Raw genomic sequence first — 23,147 nt, 5'->3', positions numbered from 1 at the left:
TAATTTGACTTGGGGAACATTGAGTACATTTTTGAAACAATAGTTTTCACTTCACTATGATAACATTTTTCATAAATGAGCAATGTTGTGCATTTTTATTATTTTTAAATTATTTTAAGTGATTTTTATTATTATTTTTTTACACCGTGACCACAGTTTCTACTCCCTCCTCTCCTCCCAGTCCCCTCCCCTATCTCCCTCCACCCCCACCCCATCCACTCCTCCTCTGTTTCTGTTCAGAAAAGAACAGGCCTCCCAAGGATATCAATCAAACATGGCATATCGAGTTGCAGTAAGACTAGGCACCTCCCCTCGTAATAAGGCTGGACAAGGCGACCCAGTATGAGGAGTAGGGACCCATAAGCAGAAGGAATATTCTCATATTCAACTACTTTTGTTGTAGATAGTGCTGTTTACTGTGCTAATGAAGAATGCATGTTACTATACCATAAGTTTGGATTGGTCCTTCCTTCCTTCCTTCCTTCCTTCCTTCCTTCCTTCCTTCCTTCCTTCCTTCCTTCCTTCCTTCCTTCCTTCCTGTTTTTCTGTCTATCTTCCCTTCTTTCTTTCTTTTTTTAACTGGTGTGGTACTAGGCAAATGATGGAGCATACCCAAGGTTCTGGCTTTAATCCCCAGCATCTAAGAAAGATAAAAGAAAAGAGCAAGTGCATTAAGTGTGCTTTTCTATAGTTGAGATCTTCTAGAATTCTACATATTACATTTTATACATTTGAAGACAATTCTGAGATATCCAGACTGCCAAATAAGCCACAATACTCAAAAGATGAAGGCTCCCCCAAAGTCATCTCACAATTCCTATTTATCACATAATTATAAGTATTGAGTTTATTCTTTAAAATACCTTATTTTCTACTGTGTAGAAGTACAAAATCTTATTTAAATGGTTTCACATTTAAGAAAACACTTGATAGAAAATCAGGAACAAATGGAATTGCAATTTATTTCCTCCTTATTTATTTTAAGCTGCCTGCAATAATTCCAAGGGCCCTACAAAAATCAAATAAGTAATTACACTTTATAGGACCCCTGTGTGGCTGCAGTAATCTAAATTTATGACAGTACCAACTCTCAGGCTTCACTAGCGTCAGAATTGCTGATTATTTTTGCTGATGAAAAACAAATAAGATCATTTGAAAGACTGAAAACTACTATACAATGTTATAGTTAATCTAAATAAGAAAATAAAAGTCAAAGAAAATGTCTTTCACCAAAATTTTAGAGATCACTTGTTTTAAAGGCAGATTGTCTTAAAAATAATGCCTCATAGTTGAATTTACTATTTGATGTCATCATTATAAAAAGCTGCTTGCATCCTCCCATTCATCTTAGTCCTTCGTTGCCCAAAGCAGATTGTGTAAAATACTGCACATTTATTTTCAGCCTCTGCTCCCTGTCACACATAAATGAAACCTAGTTCAGAAATAATGTGCTTCCAGAAACACAATATATTTAGATTTTTAAAGGAACAGTGATATATAAGTTTGCTTTGGTTCAAGATAAATAAAAGTAGGATGATTTATGTGGCTTTTTCACTTTTAATTATTGGATGGTGAAGGAATAGAGTTTCAGAAAATACCAATGTGCTTTGATTTGCAACTTCTAAAAATATTTGGATTTGTTTGCCAACAAAATCCGTCACAAAACATAAGCACTTATATAACCTATCTCTTTTTTTTTCTCCAGAGAATGAAGTTTTCTCAAATTAATTCCATAATTTTGAAAAGAAAATGACACTTACACTTTAACTATCCTGTGGCTGGTCGTATTGACACACTTATAGTAAAACTGTTCATGTTTTCTTCTTCTTTTAGGTTTGCTCAATTCTTATTCACTGAAGAGTTCAAAGCCGGTTCACGGGTTCTTGAGAGCATATACAGCTTGTACGAAGGCTTCTCTGGCACTGTTTGCTTTCTCATTGATTTGCTGCAGCCCAATCAGGCTGAATTCCCTCTCTTCAGTGTCTTTGTTTAAAAGGTTCCATCTCCCATCGCAGCCTGGCAGAAGTCCCCTCAAGATTTCCTGAGCCTCCTCTAGGCACTTTTCCTCGTAATCCACATCCAATGGTATCACCACCATGAGCCTTCCCATGGCTGCCAGAGGAACGAGGTCCACCTGATGAAGAAAGTGTGATACCAGACTAGAGAGAGAGCCTGCCAAAGATGCCACAACTCATGTAAAAACCACAGATTTAACGTTTCAGGGGAGAGATGTGAAAACCCAGGATCAGAGAGAAAAGTGAAAGAAAAAGAATGTTTTTCAGTTTGTGACACCGAAGGCAAAATGAACTGGAGATGATGGAGACGGAATGCCAGCCCGTTCCAACTGGAGAGCAGATTGGACCATCTGTGCAGCTCCACCCCTCAATTCGGGAGCGAAGACGATCTAAATAATCTAAAAATATATCAAATAATTCTGCCCTGTTAAAAACTGTTAGCAGGGATCAAGTGTCAGGATGAAGGACATGAAAAGGAACCCTTGATTGTCCTGGGCCATTTTTCTGAGTGGAGATATTTGCATATGTATGTGGGTTGTTTTTTTTTTTTTAAATCACTATCCTGGGCACTTTAAAAACATCATATCATAACTTATTTTAAATCCTGAAATTTGAAGCTTCCTTAGGCCTTAGAATATCTCTTTCCCTAGTTTTGTTTTCTTTCCTAGAGCTCAGAACAGTAAGATTCAGGGCGGAAAGGAGTGTAGTTTGAGTGACAGCCTAAGCTTAGTAGCTTAGGGGCGTGGCTTGTTTAGCATGCAGTTCCATGTCTAGCGCTGCAAACAAAAAGGAAGACAGGAAAATTCATATCTAGCAAATAAGTGTTTTTATCATGTGTTTGTCTCGATTTGAAGTGTGACCTGTAGATTGTATATGCTAGTAATTCTTCAAATGCCTTTATCTTTATAATCTCTATGAAGCTATTAGACTGTAAAATATGCTCTCTGTGATAATCATTCATCTAAAAATCAGGGTAACTACCACAAAGGTAAGTCATTTCTGTCTTTCTTAAAATACTGAGAATACTGTGAAAGACATGGAATGAGGAAAGTGCAAGTCGTTCTAGAAAGAATGTTGCTCCATTTTATCTGATTAGATTAAGAATGGAATGAACTCCCTGGCTGGTCACCTTACCTTGCAAAACACAGGACATGCTAGAGCTTGGCTATCATACCAGTTGATTCTAGTTACCATATTAAGTATACTTCTGCTATAAACACAAGTTATAAAAATTCTTCAAGTCGATAGTGGATTGCTGGACACTAGTAGGAGCAATGCCACTTTAGTACACAGAATATGAATTTACCACAGTCCTGGGATTTAACCATTGAAGTTCAAACATCATATTAAGAAAACAGTTGTGCTGGATGTCATTATTTCAGTAACCATTAGATATTTGGATATGTATATATACGTAGGTACATATGTGTATATGGTACATTTTTTACTGTATAAACTGAAGCACTGTTTGAACTGTAGATAGACTTTGGGAGGAGTTAGGTAATACTTTGCTGCCTAGAAACATTTGTGTGTGTGCTGGTTTGTGGAGCTGTATGAACCAATGGATTTGTATGGGTTTGTATGAATGTTGTATGTGTGACCCTATTTTGGAAAAGAGGACCTCTTGTATTCATAAGATTCTCAAAGAATCTTACCAAAGAAAAGAACTGTCTTTTTATATTTTATGACTCTTTGTACGTTTACAAGCACCAACACAAGCTGGGACAAAGTGATTTTTGTAAAACATGTACCTTGTTGGCTTATGGTCCCATTTCACACCCTCAGATTTCAATATATAAAACTGGCTTTAATTGCTCATCTGTGGAAAATAATGTTTGGGGTAAAACTTAATTAGATTCCAGTTCTTTCTTGAGGAGGGCCAGCACCTTTTGGAAAGCCTTAAGGAAGATTCTGTGCACAGAATGTTCTCCTTTTGAAAGGACCAGTGACAGCTGTCTCACCGCCTAATTTAAAATGCATTGGCCATGGGCCCCACAGGCTAAAGATAATAAGCAGCCAGAATTAGGCCCTTTTTATTAAAGGAAAACATGCTTTTATTGTGTCTGAGCAGCCACTCAGTGTGTATTAGGTGATCTCCCTAAACACTTAGAGCTATGCGGGAGCAAAACAAGGATTCAAAGTCTGCTTTCTCCTTTGAAGTTCACGTGTTCAGTATTCCAGCTAAGAAATATGCAAGCACCACAGTACACAAATGACCCTTTCCCTCCAAGGTACCTCCTTTTAAAAATCTGCCCACTTCTTCCATCATTCATTGTACAGACTGAAAAACCAAAGGACTATGAAATAACGCATAGATCTGCTGCATCTGTTAGATTTCTAGGAGCTTTACAAAAACTAGACCTACCTTTTTAATATGTAATAGAGTGACTAACTTTGTGCTGATCGTTCTGAAAAGGTCACTATTTTTGTATATCATATCTAAAAAAGGGTCATGTTTGGATGTGGTCTTTCTGAAGTACCACTTCAGTAAATATAAAACAAGGATACACTTTTTTGGGGGCTGTTAAACCTATCATTGAAACTTTGCATTTTCCTGAAAGAAAAGCACCATTGGTTTGGGAGGGTCCTCTTCTATCTTATTTTCCCAAGAAAGGGAGGAAAGACGCATATTTTCAGCAGGAAAGTAAGTCATGTAATTTATTTCATTATCAGTTTCATGTGTAGTAACATTCTTAATGTTAAAGCATGCTCTCCCTTGAAAGTTACTGTGTCATTTCTTTAAGATTTATTTTTTATTATCTTTATTTACATGTCTGTGTGTGGATATGTGCATGAGAGTGCTGGTATCTATGGATGCCAGAGGTGTTATATCTACCTGGAGCTGCAGTTATGGACAGCTCTGAGCCACCTGATGTGAATTCTTGGAATGGAAATCCAGCGTGGGTTCCCAGAAAGGGGGGAGCCCGTGCTCTTAACTGCTGAGCCATCCCTCCAGTTCTTACTATGGCACTGTTCAAGCTTTAGGACTATTTTCTGTTGAGGACAAACAATTCTGAATGCTGAGTGGAGATGTTTGAGGATACATGGAAAGAGTCTTAGTAATAAGGAAGGAGACTACAGTATACTTGGATAGCTATATATTTTGTAAGGCACTGTAGGTTGTGGCATTAACAGTTACATACCTTTCCTTCCACTCTTTAACTGTCTATATTTAATTTGCCCTATCTCATTGCCACTTTACTTCTTTTCAGCCAGTAACCTGATATTTGAAGAGAACAGAAGTTTGACAGTGTATATTTCCCACTGTTTTTTCCCCAGGCAATTGACCATGTTGTTAAGGTATTCAATTATGACAATTCATTACACAGAACAATTTACTTGATCTGTAGTCAACTCCCATCTCTTCTGGCAACTTACTTCTTTAGCTTTCTTTGAGATTTTAATCAAAGTGTTATGCAAATTGTTTTGGTTTCTGTAGCGAGTATATCTCAGCAATTTTGATGCAAGAAATACAAGTTGGGGATTTATAAGCAGGCTAAGAAAGTATACACAGGTTGAGGGTGTCACTATGTAGTAGAACACTTATCTAGCATGCATGTAGCCATAGGCCCCAGTCCCACCATTAGGAACAAAAAAACATAAATGAAAATACACAAGTAAAAGGAAGCAGCGATGCCAAGAGAACCGTGTTAGAAATCCCAAAGCCTTTTTCTGCCACTTACTTGGGGCACTGTATGTAGTTAGGTGCCTTGTCTAATTCATAGACTTGTCATAGGAGTTATTTGTAGGATTCTTTATTATTTAAAAAAGTTTCCAAATTTTAAGTTCCTACTATGTACATAGAAAATTATGCTCAGTTAACATTTAAAACAAAACAAACACATGTCATATGACGATGCAGCGCTTGAGGTCCAGGACACTAGATGGGTAAAATGCAAGTGTATACATTTTATATTCTACCACCAATTCTGACTGTGCTGTTTGTGCCTCGGAAGGTCTGACTTGAAAGAATTTCCTACAGAGGAATGGGTGGTGTAGCCTAGAAGCTCTCTTTAACACAAATATTTATTTTGCTAACTGAAAATAAAGGATTGTGGTGCCAATAACTCGAGAAAAGGGTCAGCCAGGCCGTAACTATATAGCAAAAATGAACTGGGAAATAGGATAATTTAACGCTGATTTTGATCCGTATGTTAATTTGGTCCTCAGAAGTGGGTTGCCTATAGGAATTGAATTGTGAGGCCTCCCTTAAATTATTTACTATGTCTCAAATTAATAGCTGGAACAACTAAGCCTCAAATTTACCAAGGTCATGTGATCTTAGCATAAATGTGGCTAGGAAAGCAAGTGAGAAGGCAGGATCAGGGCTTGGGGCTTACTTACCGAAGCTCAGCATCTGAAGGTAATTTCTACATGTGCATTTAATGGCACTAACAATGAGTATAGTCTTATCAACTTTTTGTTTTTTGCTTCCTGGAGTCTCTCTAATCCTAAACCACCTTCAATTCAGCATGTGTCATCATCTCTCTCTAAGTATCTCATTCTGATAATGGATTTTTTTCTATGTCTGTTTAATCACACGCATGACCTCTTTTCTCCTGGGAAGGCAGACTTCCTCCATATCTCTGTCCACATCTGTTCCTAGCTAAGAGCATGGGGCTCAATGAGACTTAACTCCACTTTGGATAGATGGGCTGACCTCAAGGTCGCTAGCAGCCAGAATTGGGACTATTCTGTAGTCTGATGACAAGTCCAGCCAGGACAAGCTGCCACAAGAGTGCCTGTGCAATAAGAATGAAGTATGGCTACATGTATCTTGCTTCCACTCCATAAATGGGACTGGTCATATGTTTTTAGTGTCATAAAAAATAAAAACCAAAGTAGTTCCTTCACGGACTTTGCCCGTGGTCATAAGTCTTTGACTGGAGGTGCATTCCCCTTATTTTATAAATTGAAAGTGTTGATGAATTGGGACCTCATGGATGATGCTGTTAGGATTTAAAAGAATATTCATTTCATCTTCTTTAAATATTGAACCTTGTCCTTTTCATCCAGTTCCCCTCACAAATGACAAAGTCTCTCATCTGCAGGATTTCCTGCATCTTCATTTCCTTTTAGGCTATCTGTTATTCATCCCTTCTGAATTAGCTTTGAAAAGTTATTTAAACGGAAAACCAAGTCTGTATTTTTGTTTCGAATTGGGGTGGAAGGAAGGCTGGTGAATTGTATGGTGCACATGAACAGACTTATCCTTGTATTCAGATTCATCTGAAAGGCAACATAGCTCTTTTGTTACAGAATAACCACTTACTAAAATGAAACTAGCCAATGAGTGGAGGGTCTTACATAAAGACCTAGATCTTTCTGAAGTGCCCTAATACACCCCCTCCTCTTATGCTTTCAGAAATGACAGGCACTCGAAAAGAATTGAGATGGGGAGAAACACCTGTGTGTATGTGTAAACAATTCATAAATATAGAATAATGCAGTTCTGCTGAAATTTTCTTCATATATTTTTTGTGTGTGATGTGTTCTTCAATATATAATCTTGCATTGTGTACGAAGTAGCTGTGACTTAGCAATCAGTTTAAAGAAGACATAAAAACTCTATACTGGTCTTCTGACTTCAGCAAATGACCTTATTACAACATATTTTAGTGGGATGTCTGATACCATCCCCGATGTTTTAGTATCTAGGTGTAACTGGCAATTGCCAGTAAAATAAATTGTGTCACTGAATTTGGTTTAAGTTGAATGTAGTAATACTTATATGTGGATATAGTAAAATAAGCAGATTGATTCAAATAATCAGTCTTGTCTGTGTCTTTTAGGACTTTAGTATTTTAATATTAGAGGTGTCTTCTGAAGACTGTAGCAGCAGTAGACTCCTTTTGCTCTTGAAAATTCAGTATCGTTTGTATTATATAGATGTTCCAGGAATAAGAGTGGAACACTTTAAGTGTAATAGTTTGGTCTCAGACTCTGGTAAAGGAAAGTCCAGTCTATAATAAGGTAAGAGCTTTCCCAACTTGAAACTGCTTGGGGAGCTCTTGGAAGACAGGACTGAGTTTTAATCTCTTGGATGTAGCGGTACCAAACTAACAGAATTTTTAAGATGGATTTTGTAGAATCCGTGAAACATGTTGAAAAGCCATATATAAGTAGGGACTGGTCAAGCATCACATACTAGAGTGAATAGAATCTACTTCACCAAGAGGGTTTTCATTTTTGCACAGTTTGCCATATTTATAAAAATATCATTGTATCATCATTGGGTTAAAAAAAAGTTCATCTTCCTAATGGTACATTTCCTAAGCAGCAAACCAGTGAAACAGCCCAACTAGTAACTTGTCATTATAGTCTGGCAGCTCCCTCCTACCTGAAGCTAAGGTAAACAAGCAACCACAGTTTAATGTACTATTGAATTTCGAAGACTTGCTCAGTAAATTAGTATTACTAAGAAAGTTGTGCTCTTTTCTCTATTTCTCCACAGTTACAAGTAAAACAAAAGTATAAAAATAAACCAAATGATAGGAATCAGTTAATAGTACTTTAAAATCCTTTTCATTTTTATTAACATTAAATTCAACCCCAGTTATCTCTTGCATATAAGAAAAATTTTGAAATACTTGCACACCAATTGAGAGGCTTTGTAAAAATGCCTTTTTGCCAAAATCCAGTTCTTTGACTTCTCGCTAAGTATTATATTTCCTTAGGGTACTTTGAGGTCTTTGAAAGATATGTCAGTGGCAGTTCTAGTCTTAGTGCAGAAGATTTTGCTAATCATTTTACTATATTAAAAAATGTTATACTATAATATTTTATAATAAAACAAAATTATCAAGTATTCTGGCATATTACATATTATTCTACCCAAACATCACTTTCTATAAGTCTATTACTGTGTACACATATTTTTAAAAAACATCACAGTGAGTATTTTGGTCCTAGTGAGGAAGAAGAATGCAATATATGACATTGATTTTTCATGAAAATGTACTTAAATGTAGGGCAGGGAAATGAAGCTGTAAATGTTTCTCTTCTCACGGGTGAAATGACCAACGATAGTTTGGAAAGATCACCTTAAATGTTCACCAGAGTTTAGCTTTTGTTATCTGTTGTTCCTAGAGCAGGAAGGCCACCTGTCAGTTGAATCTGCCTCTGATTCACAGAGGGGGTTCACTCACAGTTCACTGCATGGTGTAATGACATCTCTTCAGAAGCAAGACTGACTCCGAAACCTAGTGATGCACCTTACTATTTTTTAACTGCTCTTATAATACCCAAAACACTGTGATATTTCCCATGTGTTTTCTGTATTAGTTTTGTACTGTAGAAAATAATCTGCCACAAACTGGACTTTATTGTGTTTAAAATGATGTCGCTGGCTTATTGTCCCCCTGCTCCACAATATGGTCCACTTAATAATGTAAAACCTGTGATAATCCTTTGCCTTAAAATCTGATGCTAAATCATTATTGTGTTCTCATTAATTACTCCTAGCTACTTGTTAATTTCCCTTTAAAGCTAACTATGGTGTCAAATAAAATATTACACGAATACTCTGTGGAGTGCTGCTGGTGATTCTGTTTGTGGCTGTGTGTGTGTGTATCTGGATCCAGGACATGGTGGCCTGCTGGGTTCTATAAATAGGAATTTGTAATCCTTTTGGAGAAAGGGCCTGGTACTTCTCAGGCCTTGGCTGAATTCTCCCCTCAACCCTTATAAATAGATTTTCCCATGTCACTTCAACAACCAAGTCAAACAGCTCAACTTGTCCTCTTCCTCTATCTTCATTCTTGTTGAGATCTTACGAATCTTCACATTTTGTTTGTATTTATATCATTTTCCAAAATAGAAAAATGCCCAAGATGCCTGAAAATTAAAATCACCCATCTTCTTTATGGAAAATGATCTCAGAAGGTGTGAAGGAGTGTGTGTGTGTGTGTGTGTGTGTGTGTGTGTGTGTGTGTGTGTGTGTGTGTGTTGGGGAGCAGGGATTCCAACTGATGCACAGAAGGTTGTCAAAAGTTCAGTAAGTATACACAGAACCTGCACAGGTTAACACCAGATCAACTCTAGCCCTGAGAAAAGGAAGTAGACACAAATTCCAATCTCTAACCAAGAAGGTATTTGCAATTGATAGGTTCTGGGAAGGGGAAATTCTGTTTTTTTCCAATTGAGTGTCAATGAGTTTCTTAGCCACACTCCAGGGCAGGTCTCACGGTCAGGAGTAGGGGGCCAACTCAAAACAGACTCCATGTTTGTTTGTCTTTTTTCTTCTTTCTTTTGCACTTTTTGTTTCACTTTGTTGGTTTTGACATTTTTTATCTTACTGTTTGATGTTAATTTTAGGTGGTTTTTTTTGGGTTTTTTGTGACAGAGAGAGCATGAAGTTGGGTGGGTAGGGAGGATGGGGGAGTCAAGTAGGGGAAGAATATGTTCAAAATATATTGTATTAATTTTTAAAACATAAACAGTTGAGTGAAAAAGAATTGTGTTAGTGTTGGCATACCAACAGAGGTATGTGTTGGGCTAGAAACTGCTTCCTTATTAGGCTCTGGTCTTTGACCTGTCATGAGTTAGTCACAGCTATACAGCAATATATTCTGTAGGCAGTTTGATTTGGAAAGGAAAACTTTGGCTCCCACAACTCCTTTGATGCTCCTTCCCATTCTGTACTAGAAAGACAAAGGACACGCTCAAGGGTTACATTGAAAAGTTAACCGTATTTCCCAGTATGTCGAGTGCATGACAAGACACTTGCTCTCTGAAAAGCATCTCAGTGGCTCTGGCTATTTTGGAATGGCAGGAAAATCTGAACTTTTGACCGGGTGTTTCTTCCGCCCAGAAACTAGACAGTGGATCAGGAATTCAGACTCCCCCACCCCCAATTCTGGTTTCTGCTGGTTACTGCTTATCAAAGCCACTGGAGACAGCCCAGAACAACCAACCCTAGGACTCAGAGGCTTCGCGTGAGCCAGCTTGGTTGGCGACCTCCTGCTGCTGGTTGGGCACCAGCTGTCAGAAGGCTCCTGGTTCGCGGCCCGCCCGGAACAGTCTCCACGGAGGCGGCGCAGCGAGCTGAGAGGCGCGCGCTGGCGGCTGCGCACGGTGCTCGTGGGCGTGTCCGAGCGGGGCCACGCTGCCCGCCCCACCCCACCCCCTCCCCGGTGTGGCTTGCCCCCAGGCCGGGCTACAGCGTGCGCGGCCCATTTGGCCGGGCCATCGTGCCCTCGGCGGGCTGCGCTGCTCTCGAGCAGATCGGGGCCGGGCATGCTGGGATCTGCTCAGGGAACCGTCACCGCTGCCACCGCCGCCGCCGCCGCCGCCGCCACCCGCTGGGCGAGTCTGAGGCGCGGAGATGAAATTCCCGGCCTCGGTGTTAGCGTCCCTGTTCCTGTTCGTGGCCGAGACCATAGCAGCGCTCTACCTGAGCAGCACCTACCGCTCGGACGGGGATCGCATGTGGCAGGCGCTGACTTTGCTCTTCTCCCTGATGCCCTGTGCTCTGGTGCAGTTCACGCTCCTCTTCGTCCACCGCGACCTCAGCCGCGATCGCCCACTGGTGCTGCTGATGCACCTGCTGCAGCTCGGGCCCCTGTACAGGTGCGTGCAGAACCCAGAACCAACCCTTAGGCCGCAGCCCCTGGCCGTTCCCCTTCTACTGCCTCAGCTGAGGGAGAGGCCTTCTTGCAAGGGACAGGTGGCCAGGACCAGGGCTGACCCGCCCTGCTTTCCCAAGCCTCACCATTCCAGTCTCCAGCATGTGGCAGGGTCCCAGAGTGGCACCAAAACTGAGATGCCCTGGATTTCGGGAGCCGTCATATGGAATTGCCAATGTTTGCTTCAATTGGACCAAAAAGAGCAGCAGTCTTTGCCTTTTTCGGTCTCATAAAAATACAATGCTTTCTCTGTGGTCAAGTGGCCTTCGGCAAGATTGGTTTGTGTGGTCATAGAACATACCTTTGGAAGTTACTCTAAGCACGGTTAAAGTCAGAGCCTTTATGGATCATTTAATTTAGTTTATCAAACACATGACACTTAACTGTGCACCAGGTACTATTCTAAGCGCTTTGTTAAAATTTATTTAATTCATATACAGAAGTCTAGAAAGTCGTGCACTCTACTTTTCTCTTGGTGTGATGAACATTGGTCTAGAGTGAAAACACACGTAGTACCAGCGATATCTTCTAATTCTGCCCAATTTTTAATATAGCCATGAAATCTGGGACACGATGTGCCTTGAAGACAGGAACTTGCTTTGTGTTAAGAAAAACTACTAATGTCATTTCTGGGGGGAAAAGTTATTGTTGTTGCAGTTTGTGGTGCTGTGGATGGAATCCAGGGCCTTACCATCGAAGTATATCCTTAGCCCTAAGAATTACTCTATGAACACAAAGCAAGAAGAAATACACAGTAATGAAACAGACTCGATTTTAATCTCAGAACTTGAAGGGAATTTAAATATATCGTTTTCATATCTTTTATCTTACTAGATGAAACACAAAAGTAAACGTTTATGTTCAGATTTTTAAAATGTTCACAATATTAAAATTTTGCATGCCATTTTAAACGTTTTCGCTTACTGTACTGACTTGCAGTTTAACACAGTTATGGCAAACTTGGTAAACAGGTTTCCCATCCTTCAAGAGACAGAGAATCCTAGAAAGGACAAGAAACATATGCTGGTAATAGTGAGAAACTGCTACTGATGTCCTGACAGGGAGGAATCAGAAAAATAGGTGGGTGGGGTACTTAGAAAGCATTGCAATCAATTAGCTGGTAGAGAACCCATGTCCTTAAGCCAACGCCATGGCCCTGCTAGTGCCCCTGCTCAAGAAACTAAGTGAGCCAGGTGGTGGTGGCGCACACCTGTAATCCCAGCACTCGGGAGGCAGAGCCAGGCAGATCTCTGTGAGTTCGAGGCCAGCCTGGTCTCCAAAGCGAGTTCCAGGAAAGGCGCAAAGCTACACAGAGAAACCCTGTCTCAAACAAAACAAAACAAAAGAAACTAAGTGAGATTTGACTTTAGACAAGGCACTCATCATTTAATGTCATCTGTGGGGGAAAAACTCCTATTTGGGTGGAGTGACTTGGGGAACTGAGAATTCTCAAAAGTTGCTTGTGCTAAGTGGTCTGGTTCCTACCTACAGGCCTTAGCTGACTGACTCCTTGCCATGAAGTACATGCAACTGTGCTCACAGCATTTGTTTGTGTGTTTATTATTTTGGTGCTGGAGGTTGAACCTAGGGCCTTAGGCTTACTAAACCAATGCTCTACCATTGCTCTGGGCTCCCCCAGTCCCTGTCCCCATTTTATACAAGAGGCAAATGAGGCTCCAGAACACGTTCCCAAGGCTTCCTTCCAAAATGCAATTAGGTTCATTGTGTTCTCTGTGTTCTGGAAAAGAAAGTAGAGTGTGCAGTACATTTTATCAGCAGTTCCATCTTTAAAGTTTTAAATGTTTGATCATTTGTGAACAAAATAAAAAAAACCAAACAACCAGAGCAACCAGGCAAGTAAGAATCCTCTATCATTGCTGTCATTTTGAAGTGTTTCTTTGACAAAGCTAATAGAATATTACATATAAAAACAGCATGGCAACTATAAACTAGAGCCCAAGGAAATATACTAAGATGTTAAGAACAACAGTACGGAGTGGCAGAGTGTGAGTTTAGTTTTTTCCTCCTCAATATGAACGTATAACAAATTTCTCCTTTATTATGAATTTTTGGTTTTCTTCAGTTATCACAGTAATTTTTTGAAACCTTATTAAGGAAAGGAGCCTCATATTCTGATATAACTGATTTCTGACAAGGAAGTACTGGACCCATGATCTTTGAACTGAGATACACAAAATGTAGTTTCAAGACCCTTAGCTTACAAATGAAAGGGAAATGTCTTTATTTTTTGGTTAACAGGACTTAAAAAAAATAGTGGGATTTCTTCCTAATGATTGGTTCTAATTTGCACTCTTAAATCATCAGCTTTTCAGAAAGATCAAATTATTCCCCCAAACAAGGGAATCCCAATAATTTCTCCCTTTTACCCCTTAGCAGTGGTTTTTAGTAATATTTTAAAGTTTGGGGGACAGTTTTCTTCTACTCAAGTTAGGGTAGCCAAACTACCATTTTTCGGTAGACGCTGTTTTTGAGTTCATACGATATGATGACCTAATTAAAGTGACATACAGGAGTTTACTCTGTATAGTGCTTGGCTTAGTATGCTTGAATCCCTACCGCAGCTCCTCAGTACGGGGAAAATGGCGGTCTGCAATACCTTACACTAATGAGTATGGACTCAAACTGCTAGCTCACTTCTGGGAGTGAGCTTTTCCTTCAGGGAGGCGTTGGTAGAACTCTTTATATCATTTATTTATTATAATTTTAGTCTTATATTTAAATGTATAGCTACAGTTTCTATGGTGCTTTCTAATGAACTTTGGATAGTGTCTTGAATTACCCCCTTTTCCAATTTGAAGGAAAATCTTACTTTCAGCTATACTAGATATTCTGAACAAACAGAAGGGAGACTGTCTTTTACCTCCTGGTTCCTACTCTTCTCACAGTTATGGTAACTTTCATAAAATAACGAGAGGAGTCAATATAGATGAGTGACTTCAGGACATCCCCCATCGTTATTACTAGCACAGTTTAACAGACAAAATGAGAGGTGAACAAAATCTAGATTTATAAAATGTAAGTGAAGCCGGCCGGTGGTGGCGCACACCTTTAACCCAGCACTCGGGAAGCAGAGCCAGGCGCATCTCTGTGAGTTTGAGACCAGCCTGATCTACTGAGCAAGATCCAGGAAAGGCGCAAAGCTACACAGAGAAACCCTGTCTCGAAAAACCATAACAAACAAAGAAACAAACAACAAAACCAAAAAACAAGATGTAAGTTAAAACGGTCTAAAATTGTTATAGAACATTGCAAAGTAACTCATAGTAGCATGTCTCTATAGGGAACTTTAAAAGTAATTTAAAATAGTAAGTCCACATTTGAAAAGCATTTCTTTCTTTGCAAAGCACATGCATTGTTTAATTCCCTCTGTAGTCAAACCCTGTGAGCTAACTGGCATAGTCTTATTTCTACAGTCCAGGCACTGAGATTCAGGAGATTAAGCAAGTGGCTTGTCAAAGGTTTCACAATATTTTCTGTTTAACCAGCATAGCTCTCTGATGTAGCTTCTCGGACATGCGTCTCACATAAACATAATATAGCTTACAGGAGATGGTAATATTTCTTTGGAAAAAGTATTTTCATTAGAGTCCTTGGTACCTCAAGTTATTTGTGTTGCCATCAACATGCCTAGTTTCACCTAGGGAACCAACTGCTGTTATGGTTGACAAATGAATTACGCTTGAAAATGGAACTAAGTGAAAAAAGGTCAATCAAATTACTAAGTATCTACAGCAGGGATCATCATGGGGTCTGCAGACTATGCTCCACTGGCCAAATCATGCCACTGCCTGTTTCTGTATTAGAGATAAGTAAGTAAAGTTTTATTGAAACACAGCTATAGTCACTCCTTCATATAGTCATTCCTTTATAGATTGTTTGTCTACAGAGACCCTGTTGGCCTGTTGAGCCTAAAATACTTACATTACACAAAGGTTCCTGAGCCATGGAATATGTGATACTGAAGCACTACCTTGAATAATTTTTATGAAGGATGTTGGTCCTCTACCACTGAGCTACATCCTTAGCCCTTACCTTGGGTGATTTTATTCAAGAAGCTCATGCAGAGAAACAACAACAATTAAAACAAACTCTAAACAAAATTGGAAAAAATACACAAGTCTTGGCAGAATTTTAAGAAAACAGCAGTAGTTTGTTTATTAGTTTTTTACTTAGTAGTAGTAAGAGGTCTTGGGACAGTTCACAAATTTATAAGATACGATGTTTGAAGCATTGTTAAGATATGCCAGGTGTGATGGTGCATGACTTTAGTCCCAGCACTAGGGAGGCAGAGTAAGTTTGAACCAGCCTGGTCTACAGAGTGAGTTCCAGGCCAGTCAGGACTACATAGAGAGACTCTTGTCTCAAAGGGTTTTTAAGGACAATGTATCACTTAGAAAAAGTGGTGGATTGTGAGAGGTTCCACCATCGGAGCTATCTGTGCCATTAGGTTTTTTTTTTTTTCTGGAAACATTTTTTATTTACATGACTGATCTCTGAAGTTTCATTCAAAACTTCCCTTCAAGCATCAATAGAACTGCGGTTTTCTACAAACCCTTAGTTCCTTCATTCATTTCATAGAGTAGCTTTTAGCATGTTCTACCTTTTGTTTAGTTTGGTCTTTAAAAGCTCTAAGTTTGACTTTTATATCACAAGTTAAGAATATTTGTTAAAATAACAGAGAAACAGAAAGTATATTTGCACAGTGAAGAGAATGAAACCTTTAATTCTTAAGGCTTTTGTTTTGTATCCTTACTAGTATGTATATGGGGTTATGATTGTAAGCTGTCAGGGAAAATGAGCCGGAATTTCAACAGTTTGCTAATTTCAAAATTTACTTATCACCATCAAGTCTAACCAAGGTATGAGTTGTTTAACAACTTGTTTACACAATTTCTATTTAACAATTGCCACTTTTGAGTCAATATAATTCAGTTCTGTAATTCCACTGTTTATGTGTATGTGTACATTTGTGTAGTTTGTACACATTTATATGTGTGAAGTTTTCTCTTAAAGTTTGCTTCCCTTATCAAATATGATAAAATATTTTATTAAATATAATAAATGTATTTTAATTGTAATGAATTAAATGTGTTGGGGATTGAATCCAGGGCCTAATACATGCTAAGCAGACTATAGCCCAAACACAGGATTAATTTTAAAATTTTTTTAATATGACTGTATATTTGTGTATCTGTGTTTGTATGCATGTGTGGAGGTCAGAGGATAATTTGGGAGAGACTTTCACCACTTGAGAGAGATCCAGGGATTAAAGTCAAGTGCTCAGGTTGGGCAGCAAGCACCTTTACCCACTGAGCCATCTCACCAGCCCCAAAGTATTATGCTATTTATGTTAGATGTTTTCCTAAAGTGTCAGTTTTCAGAACTACACAGTATTTAATTGAGTGGATGTGCTTTGATATAGCTAATTATCCTTTCATTTTGAGGATCTCTAAAATAATCCCATTAATTTGCTATTAGAAATGATGCTGGTTTAAATTCTTTCAGTAAGATTTGTGAACTGGCATATTAGAAACTATCATGTGAACCAAAAGTATGACATAAATATTGTTTTGTTGCATATTATACTTATTCTTGTACTTATTCTATGTATGTCCCATTATTCCATCTAGATAGTGAACGCCTCTGAATGAATGGAGTACGAGTCTTCAAGCTATCTTAGTAAAGTACACCTGCTGTCATCACCTCTGAGAATCAATACCATGGCCATTTGATTCTGTCTTCTTCAACTTGCCACTTTTGATGGTCCAACAGTTTTAAGGGGTGTTCATTCATTAGTGAAAGGTTTAAATTTTGGAGGTGTTGGACTTGAATTCATGAACTAAACCTAAGTATTATCATTTTCTTCCAAAAAAACTAGACTACACTGTCATGTCTTGATGAAAAATTTTAAAGCATCTTTGATTGACTATGTATTACAAGATAGTAGACAGACTTCCTCTGACACACATACCTTCTTTCCCCTGAAACAGGTGAACAAAGGTAATAATCATGAAATCTGTTCACTTACTGCATCAGAAAGGCTTTATTTTACTATTTTGAATTATAAATGTACTTAGGTTGTCATAGATACCTCCAGGTGATACTATTAAGTTAACAACATTCAGTAAACCCAACGAAGCCATAAAATCTAGCAGCATTGTAAGATTGTTATGAAAGTGCGTGTTTTAGGGCATAAAAGTCAATCTTTAAACCCAAGGGAAAATCTGTTTTTCCTAGCACTTCATTATGTAAGTTTTGAGACACGCAGAGGAAAATCTTATTGACTTTTACACCCAGGTGCCTACCATCTAGATTATATAATTAACATTTTGTTGTGGGATGTTGTTCTGTATGCTGTTAATGTGTTGCTCTAATTGGTTGATAAATAAAATGCTGCTTGGCCAGTAGCCAGACAGGAAGTATAGGTGGGACAAGCAGACAAGGAGAATTCTGGGGACAGGAAGACTGAGTCAGGAGTCACCAATCAGACACAGAGGAAGCAAGATGTCAAGGCAGAACTGAGAAAAGGTACCAAGCCATGTGGCTAAACATAGATACGAATTATGGGTTAATTTAAATGTAAGAGCTAGTTAGTAATAAGCCTGAGCCAATGGCCATCTAGTTTGTAATTAATATAAGCTTCTGTGTGTTTATTTGGGTCTGAGCAGATGCAGACTGGGTGGAATACAGGAAAACTTCCAACTACAATTGGCACCTCACCATTGGGCATTGATCCACATAGACCTAAGAAAGCTTAAAGATTCTGAACACATAGAAATGGAGCCACACTGGGCTTCCTAGTCTCACAGTCTCATACCAGCAGCAGCGCAGACACGTCTCCCGACAGCTGCCTGTGAGATGGAGCTGGCTGTCAGCCACCATGAGCTAAGTGGTATGGCTGCAGATTCCTGCAAAAGCTGAGGTGGGCAGAGTCAACAGCCAAGGCTGTTGCTTCTGTTCTAACCACTCTGAAGTTTAAAGCAATAGATTCACAATAAAATATATACAGATGAAATAAACCTCTAAACAGTTTACAATGTGTATAAAAATATACATAGGCTTGGAAGAGAGAGGAAAAGGAATATAGACAGTTATATAAAGAAATAGAAAGTTTTTAAAAATAAAATCTTTAAAGAGAAAGTAAAAGTAATACAAAAATATATGTGTAATATCCACATAAAGTGGATATTACACAGAGAATCTGGATTAGGTTGTCTTTGGGAGTTTTAACTGCAGAAAGACATTTGATTGTAAAAGCTACTGCATTAAATCAATATGTATATTTTAAAGTTATTTGATTTCAAAATTTATGTCTAAGGATATATTGCTTTGGAAAAGAGGTTCTGCTTTTGTTTCTGCAGAAGATGAGAACCTATGGATTGCCTCCAGGCTAATATGGTTTGATCAAGGAAGACCCCCTGAGATGATCCAATATCCAGAACAGCTTCAAGGCAACTATTCCAGTCAGGACTTGACCATAATTCTTAATTCTCTTAGGAGCCCCATAAGAATACAGCACCCTCTATCAGCAGGAAGTAGCCTAGAACACTATACCCACATTCCCAAAACATGGATTATGGATATTTGTATTTGTTTAGAGATTGCTTACAAATTGTTATTGGTCATAGTCAATATCTTTCTAAAGAAAAAAGGAGGAGAGGATATAGATATGATAGGATAAAAAGGGTAGATTATTGAATCTACTTTTAAAGAGTAACAACTTATTTGAAATATTTTACAATGCTGTGGATTTTAGTTTATTGATACAAATTTAAAGTTAATTTTGTTATACTGTATTTATATTTCTACTCTTGTTTAAGGTATTATGTTTGTGCAGCTCATTTGAAATTGTAATGTATAATTAAGAAATACAGATTAATAAATAGTTATCTATGGTAGTCAAACGTATAGTCATGCTAGTTAAGTTTTCTAGGTATACATAGCTATAATTCAATTAGGTAGATAATCTTCAAACACTTTAAAGACCTACAGAATATGGCATTTAAAATGTTTTAAAAACTTAGACTTTTCTGGACATTGAGACATGTCTGCTCCTGGCAGCACCAATTTATTTCAAAGGAAAAGATGGGCATCAGAGACACTCCATATGGAGTTCATCTTCTTCTTGGCAGAAATAGCCATTTGGTCAAGAAACTGTTCTTGCCTGGACTGCTGATAATATGTTATATAAACTGGACATGTAGGACCCATAGGAAGGTGACCACTGAACTTTGCAAGGCAAGATGGTCCTTTGTGTTCCTGCTTCACAAAAGAAACTGTCAGACATTCTACAGAACACAGAGAGAAGCAACTGAGAGACTCTAGGACTATAAGCTTAAGATGGATGCCCCAATATTGCAGAGAAATATTGGGTGACTATCCAGGTAGCCAGCTGTCTCTGTCATTCTAGATTTTTAGAAGTTGCTTACAGTGTTCTTCCTGTTTACTTAGGTAATGTTATATCCTTCTGGGGTCTTTGATGTAGTTGAAGACTAGATAGTTTTAATTTTCCTTGGTTATGATAAAAGATGAATTAGATATGAAACTTTAGATTCATAAATATAGGGTAGATAGAATATTTTCTTTAATTTTGCCAAATACAAATAGACTAGATATTATAACTGTAATTCTTGCTTGATAACTGTTTTATTACATGTAATTTTACTAGGTTAAAGTTAAACCTTCCTTTTTGATTAGACAGAAAAGGGGAAGTGCTGTGGGATGTCTTTCTGTATGCTATGAATATGTGTTGCACTGATTGGTTGATAAATAAAACTCTGATTGGCCAGTAGCCAGACAGGAAGTATAGGTGGGACAAGCAGACAAGGAGAATTCTGGGAAGAGGAAGGCTGAGTCAGGAATCGCCAGCCAGACTCAGAGGAAGCAAGATGTCAAGGCAGAACTGAGAAAAGGTACCAACCCATGTGGCTAAACATAGATATGAATTATGGGTTAATTTAAATGTAAGAGCTAGTTAGTAATAAGCCTGAGCCAATGGCCATCTAGTTTGTAATTAATATAAGCTTCTGTGTGTTTATTGGGGTTTGAGTGGATGTGGACCAGGTGGGACACAGGAAAACTTCCAACTAGAACATTTTGTTTCATGTATCTTTCCATCTCTCCATCCATCAAATCAGTCTCAGTCTCTCTCTTTCCATTTCTCTCCATCTATGTATGTGGCTCTCTCTGTGTGTATGTATGCTTCAAAGCAAATCATAGGCACCAATACTTTTTCTTTTCATTAATATCTATCTATAATATTACCTAGAGAGAAAATTTGAGTCACTAGTTAAGGATGTGTCCCCAGAGTGGGCTTCGGAATACTTAAATAAGATATTTGCCAACCTCTGGGCATGTTTGAATTTAGCCATGGCCTATATGGTCTTATTAGGATAAAGAAATAGGTAATTTGTTGTGGTCTTCCAAAGAAATTCTAAATGACCAGCAACTCTGTGCTGTACACGTACCCAACTTTATTAATCTTCACGTTCCTGCTTTCCCTCTCTCCCTCCCTCTGTTCCTCTTTCCTCTACCACCTCTCAGCCTTATTGTAGCCCAGGCTCATCTGTAACTCACTGTGTAGCCCAAGCTGGCCTTGAACGCTTGGCAATCATTCTGCCCCAGCCTCTAGACGCTAGACTCTAGAGAGTATAGAGATTATAGGAGTGAGCCTGCACATTCTTTTTTTAACTAGGGTGCTTTGTGGCATCAATTTTATGTGGAACATTAACACACACACACACACACACACACACACACACACACACACACACACACACAGCCTTACCCTTTAGTCCTCTTTCACAGCAGAATGACAAAGTAGGTATCTTCTCTATTTTATTATTGAGGGGAAAAGTTCAGAATATAAGGGCTTTATCTACAGCGGCAGAGCTAGTGTGTGTCAAGAAGAAAAACTAAACATTTTTCTATGGCTCTAGAGTGTGAACTACTTCCCATTGTCTTGTTTTCTTTGCCTTGGTAGCTTTCAATGTCACTTGATTCCCAATGGTCTACTGGAGAGCTTGTAGAAGACTGACTCCTTAGAACCGATCCTGAGAGTGACTGATTTGGAGAGATTTAGAATAGCTGGGTGAGGGTTTGAGAATCGGGCTAAGTGAAAACAGGATGACTGGGGAAGGACAGAGTTCTGCCAGTCACTCACTTCTATGCCTCATTCATTTATTTATAGGTGTTTTGAAGTCTTCTGCCTCTACTGTCAGTCCAGCCAGAATGAAGAACCTTATGTGAGCATCACTAAGAAACGGCAGATGCCCAAAGATGGCCTCTCTGAGGAGGTTGAGAAGGAGGTGGGCCAGGCAGAAGGCAAGATGTTTACCCACCGTTCTGCCTTCAGTCGGGCATCGGTGATCCAGGCTTTCCTAGGCTCTGCTCCACAACTGACCCTACAGCTGTACATTACCGTCTTACAGCAGAGCATCACTACTGGAAGAGGTATGTATGCGTGCTTTTTAAAAAATCTCTGCTTACCTTGGAGGTTCAAATTAAGAAGCAAAACAATTTTTATTCAGGTGAAATCCATCGATGTGTTCATTTGTTCTGAATCTATGTTCTGTTTGCTAACCTAAAATCCCAGGGGATTAAGATGATAACGCTTTTTGGGGGGCGTGGGGTGTGTGTGTCTTATGAATTTGTATTTTGGCCAAGGCTCGAAAGGAAAAGTTCACCTGTGCTCTAGTGTGAACCAGCTGAGGTGGCTCAAATATGTGAGAGCTAGAATTCATTGAAGTCTCATTTACTGACATGTTCTTAGAGTCTCACCTCTTTTCCATGTGGAGAGAGTTTGGGCTTCCTTACAGTCTGGTACTGCTTCCAAGTGTGAAACTGTCATCTTTTTTCTGACCTGGTCTTAGGAATCATGGAGCCAGCTACATGATAACTGGAGGTTTCTTTTCTTTTTTTTTTAATGCAGTCTAATTTGTAGAACAAATTCAATGGTTTTAGTATATTTACAGTGATAACTGTTACCTATCATTTTAGATTCCAAAATTTAGAACATAGACAAACCTACACATTATCAGTCATTATTTTCCTTGCTCTAGCCCTTAGCAACCATGAATCTTCTTGCAGTTGCTATGGATTTGTCTATTGTGCCTATTTCATATAAATAATGTTATGTACTATTAGAAAGTTTTTGTATAGTTAACAAATAACAGACCCTGTCCCTGTGAGCTTTCATCTTGGGTGAGGTGGCCATCCTTTGACTCCCTCAGTTTAGTCATTTTTCAGGAGTAGCTTCATCAAGTCACTGGCATCTTGGAGGATATGTTGGTCTCAAACCCAGGTTAGAATTCTAAGATTATACTGCTCTGGGAAGGTCCAGACAGCTTAGCATTTGCCTTGCCCAGGCTTGAGAGTACTCTTCTCTATTGTACTATATAGGAGATAAAATTGGCTGTAATAAAGACTGTTCCATGAACACTTATTTTATGCCAGGTACTGTGATGAACCTCATAGCATTTGTTTC

The 23,147-nt window shown here is 38.7% G+C and overlaps 2 protein-coding genes across 3 annotated transcripts in view; both read left to right on the top strand.

Moving 5' to 3' along the window:
* Positions 1–9,538, top strand: part of Lancl3 (LanC like 3) — a 107,514-nt gene extending 97,976 nt beyond the window's left edge. The window contains exon 5 of the mRNA XM_028881404.2: positions 1,834–9,538. Within this exon, the coding sequence (XP_028737237.1) occupies positions 1,834–1,993 (160 nt within the window). The 3' untranslated portion in view covers positions 1,994–9,538. The remainder of the gene's footprint in view (positions 1–1,833) is intronic.
* Positions 9,539–11,141: 1,603 nt separating this feature from the next.
* Positions 11,142–23,147, top strand: part of Xk (X-linked Kx blood group) — a 51,548-nt gene continuing 39,542 nt past the window's right edge. Inside the window, exons 1-2 of one of the 2 annotated variants that reach the window (XM_028881405.2) lie at positions 11,142–11,585; positions 21,852–22,114. In XM_028881405.2, the coding sequence (XP_028737238.1) occupies positions 11,341–11,585; positions 21,852–22,114 (508 nt within the window). In that variant the 5' untranslated portion in view covers positions 11,142–11,340. The remainder of the gene's footprint in view (positions 11,586–21,851; positions 22,115–23,147) is intronic. The other variant, XM_037199471.1, reaches the window with a different exon arrangement.

The sequence above is a fragment of the Peromyscus leucopus genome, chromosome X (assembly GCF_004664715.2).
Source record: "Peromyscus leucopus breed LL Stock chromosome X, UCI_PerLeu_2.1, whole genome shotgun sequence".
Taxonomy (NCBI): domain Eukaryota; kingdom Metazoa; phylum Chordata; class Mammalia; order Rodentia; family Cricetidae; genus Peromyscus; species Peromyscus leucopus.
This window is presented reverse-complemented; position numbering and strand designations above follow the sequence as displayed.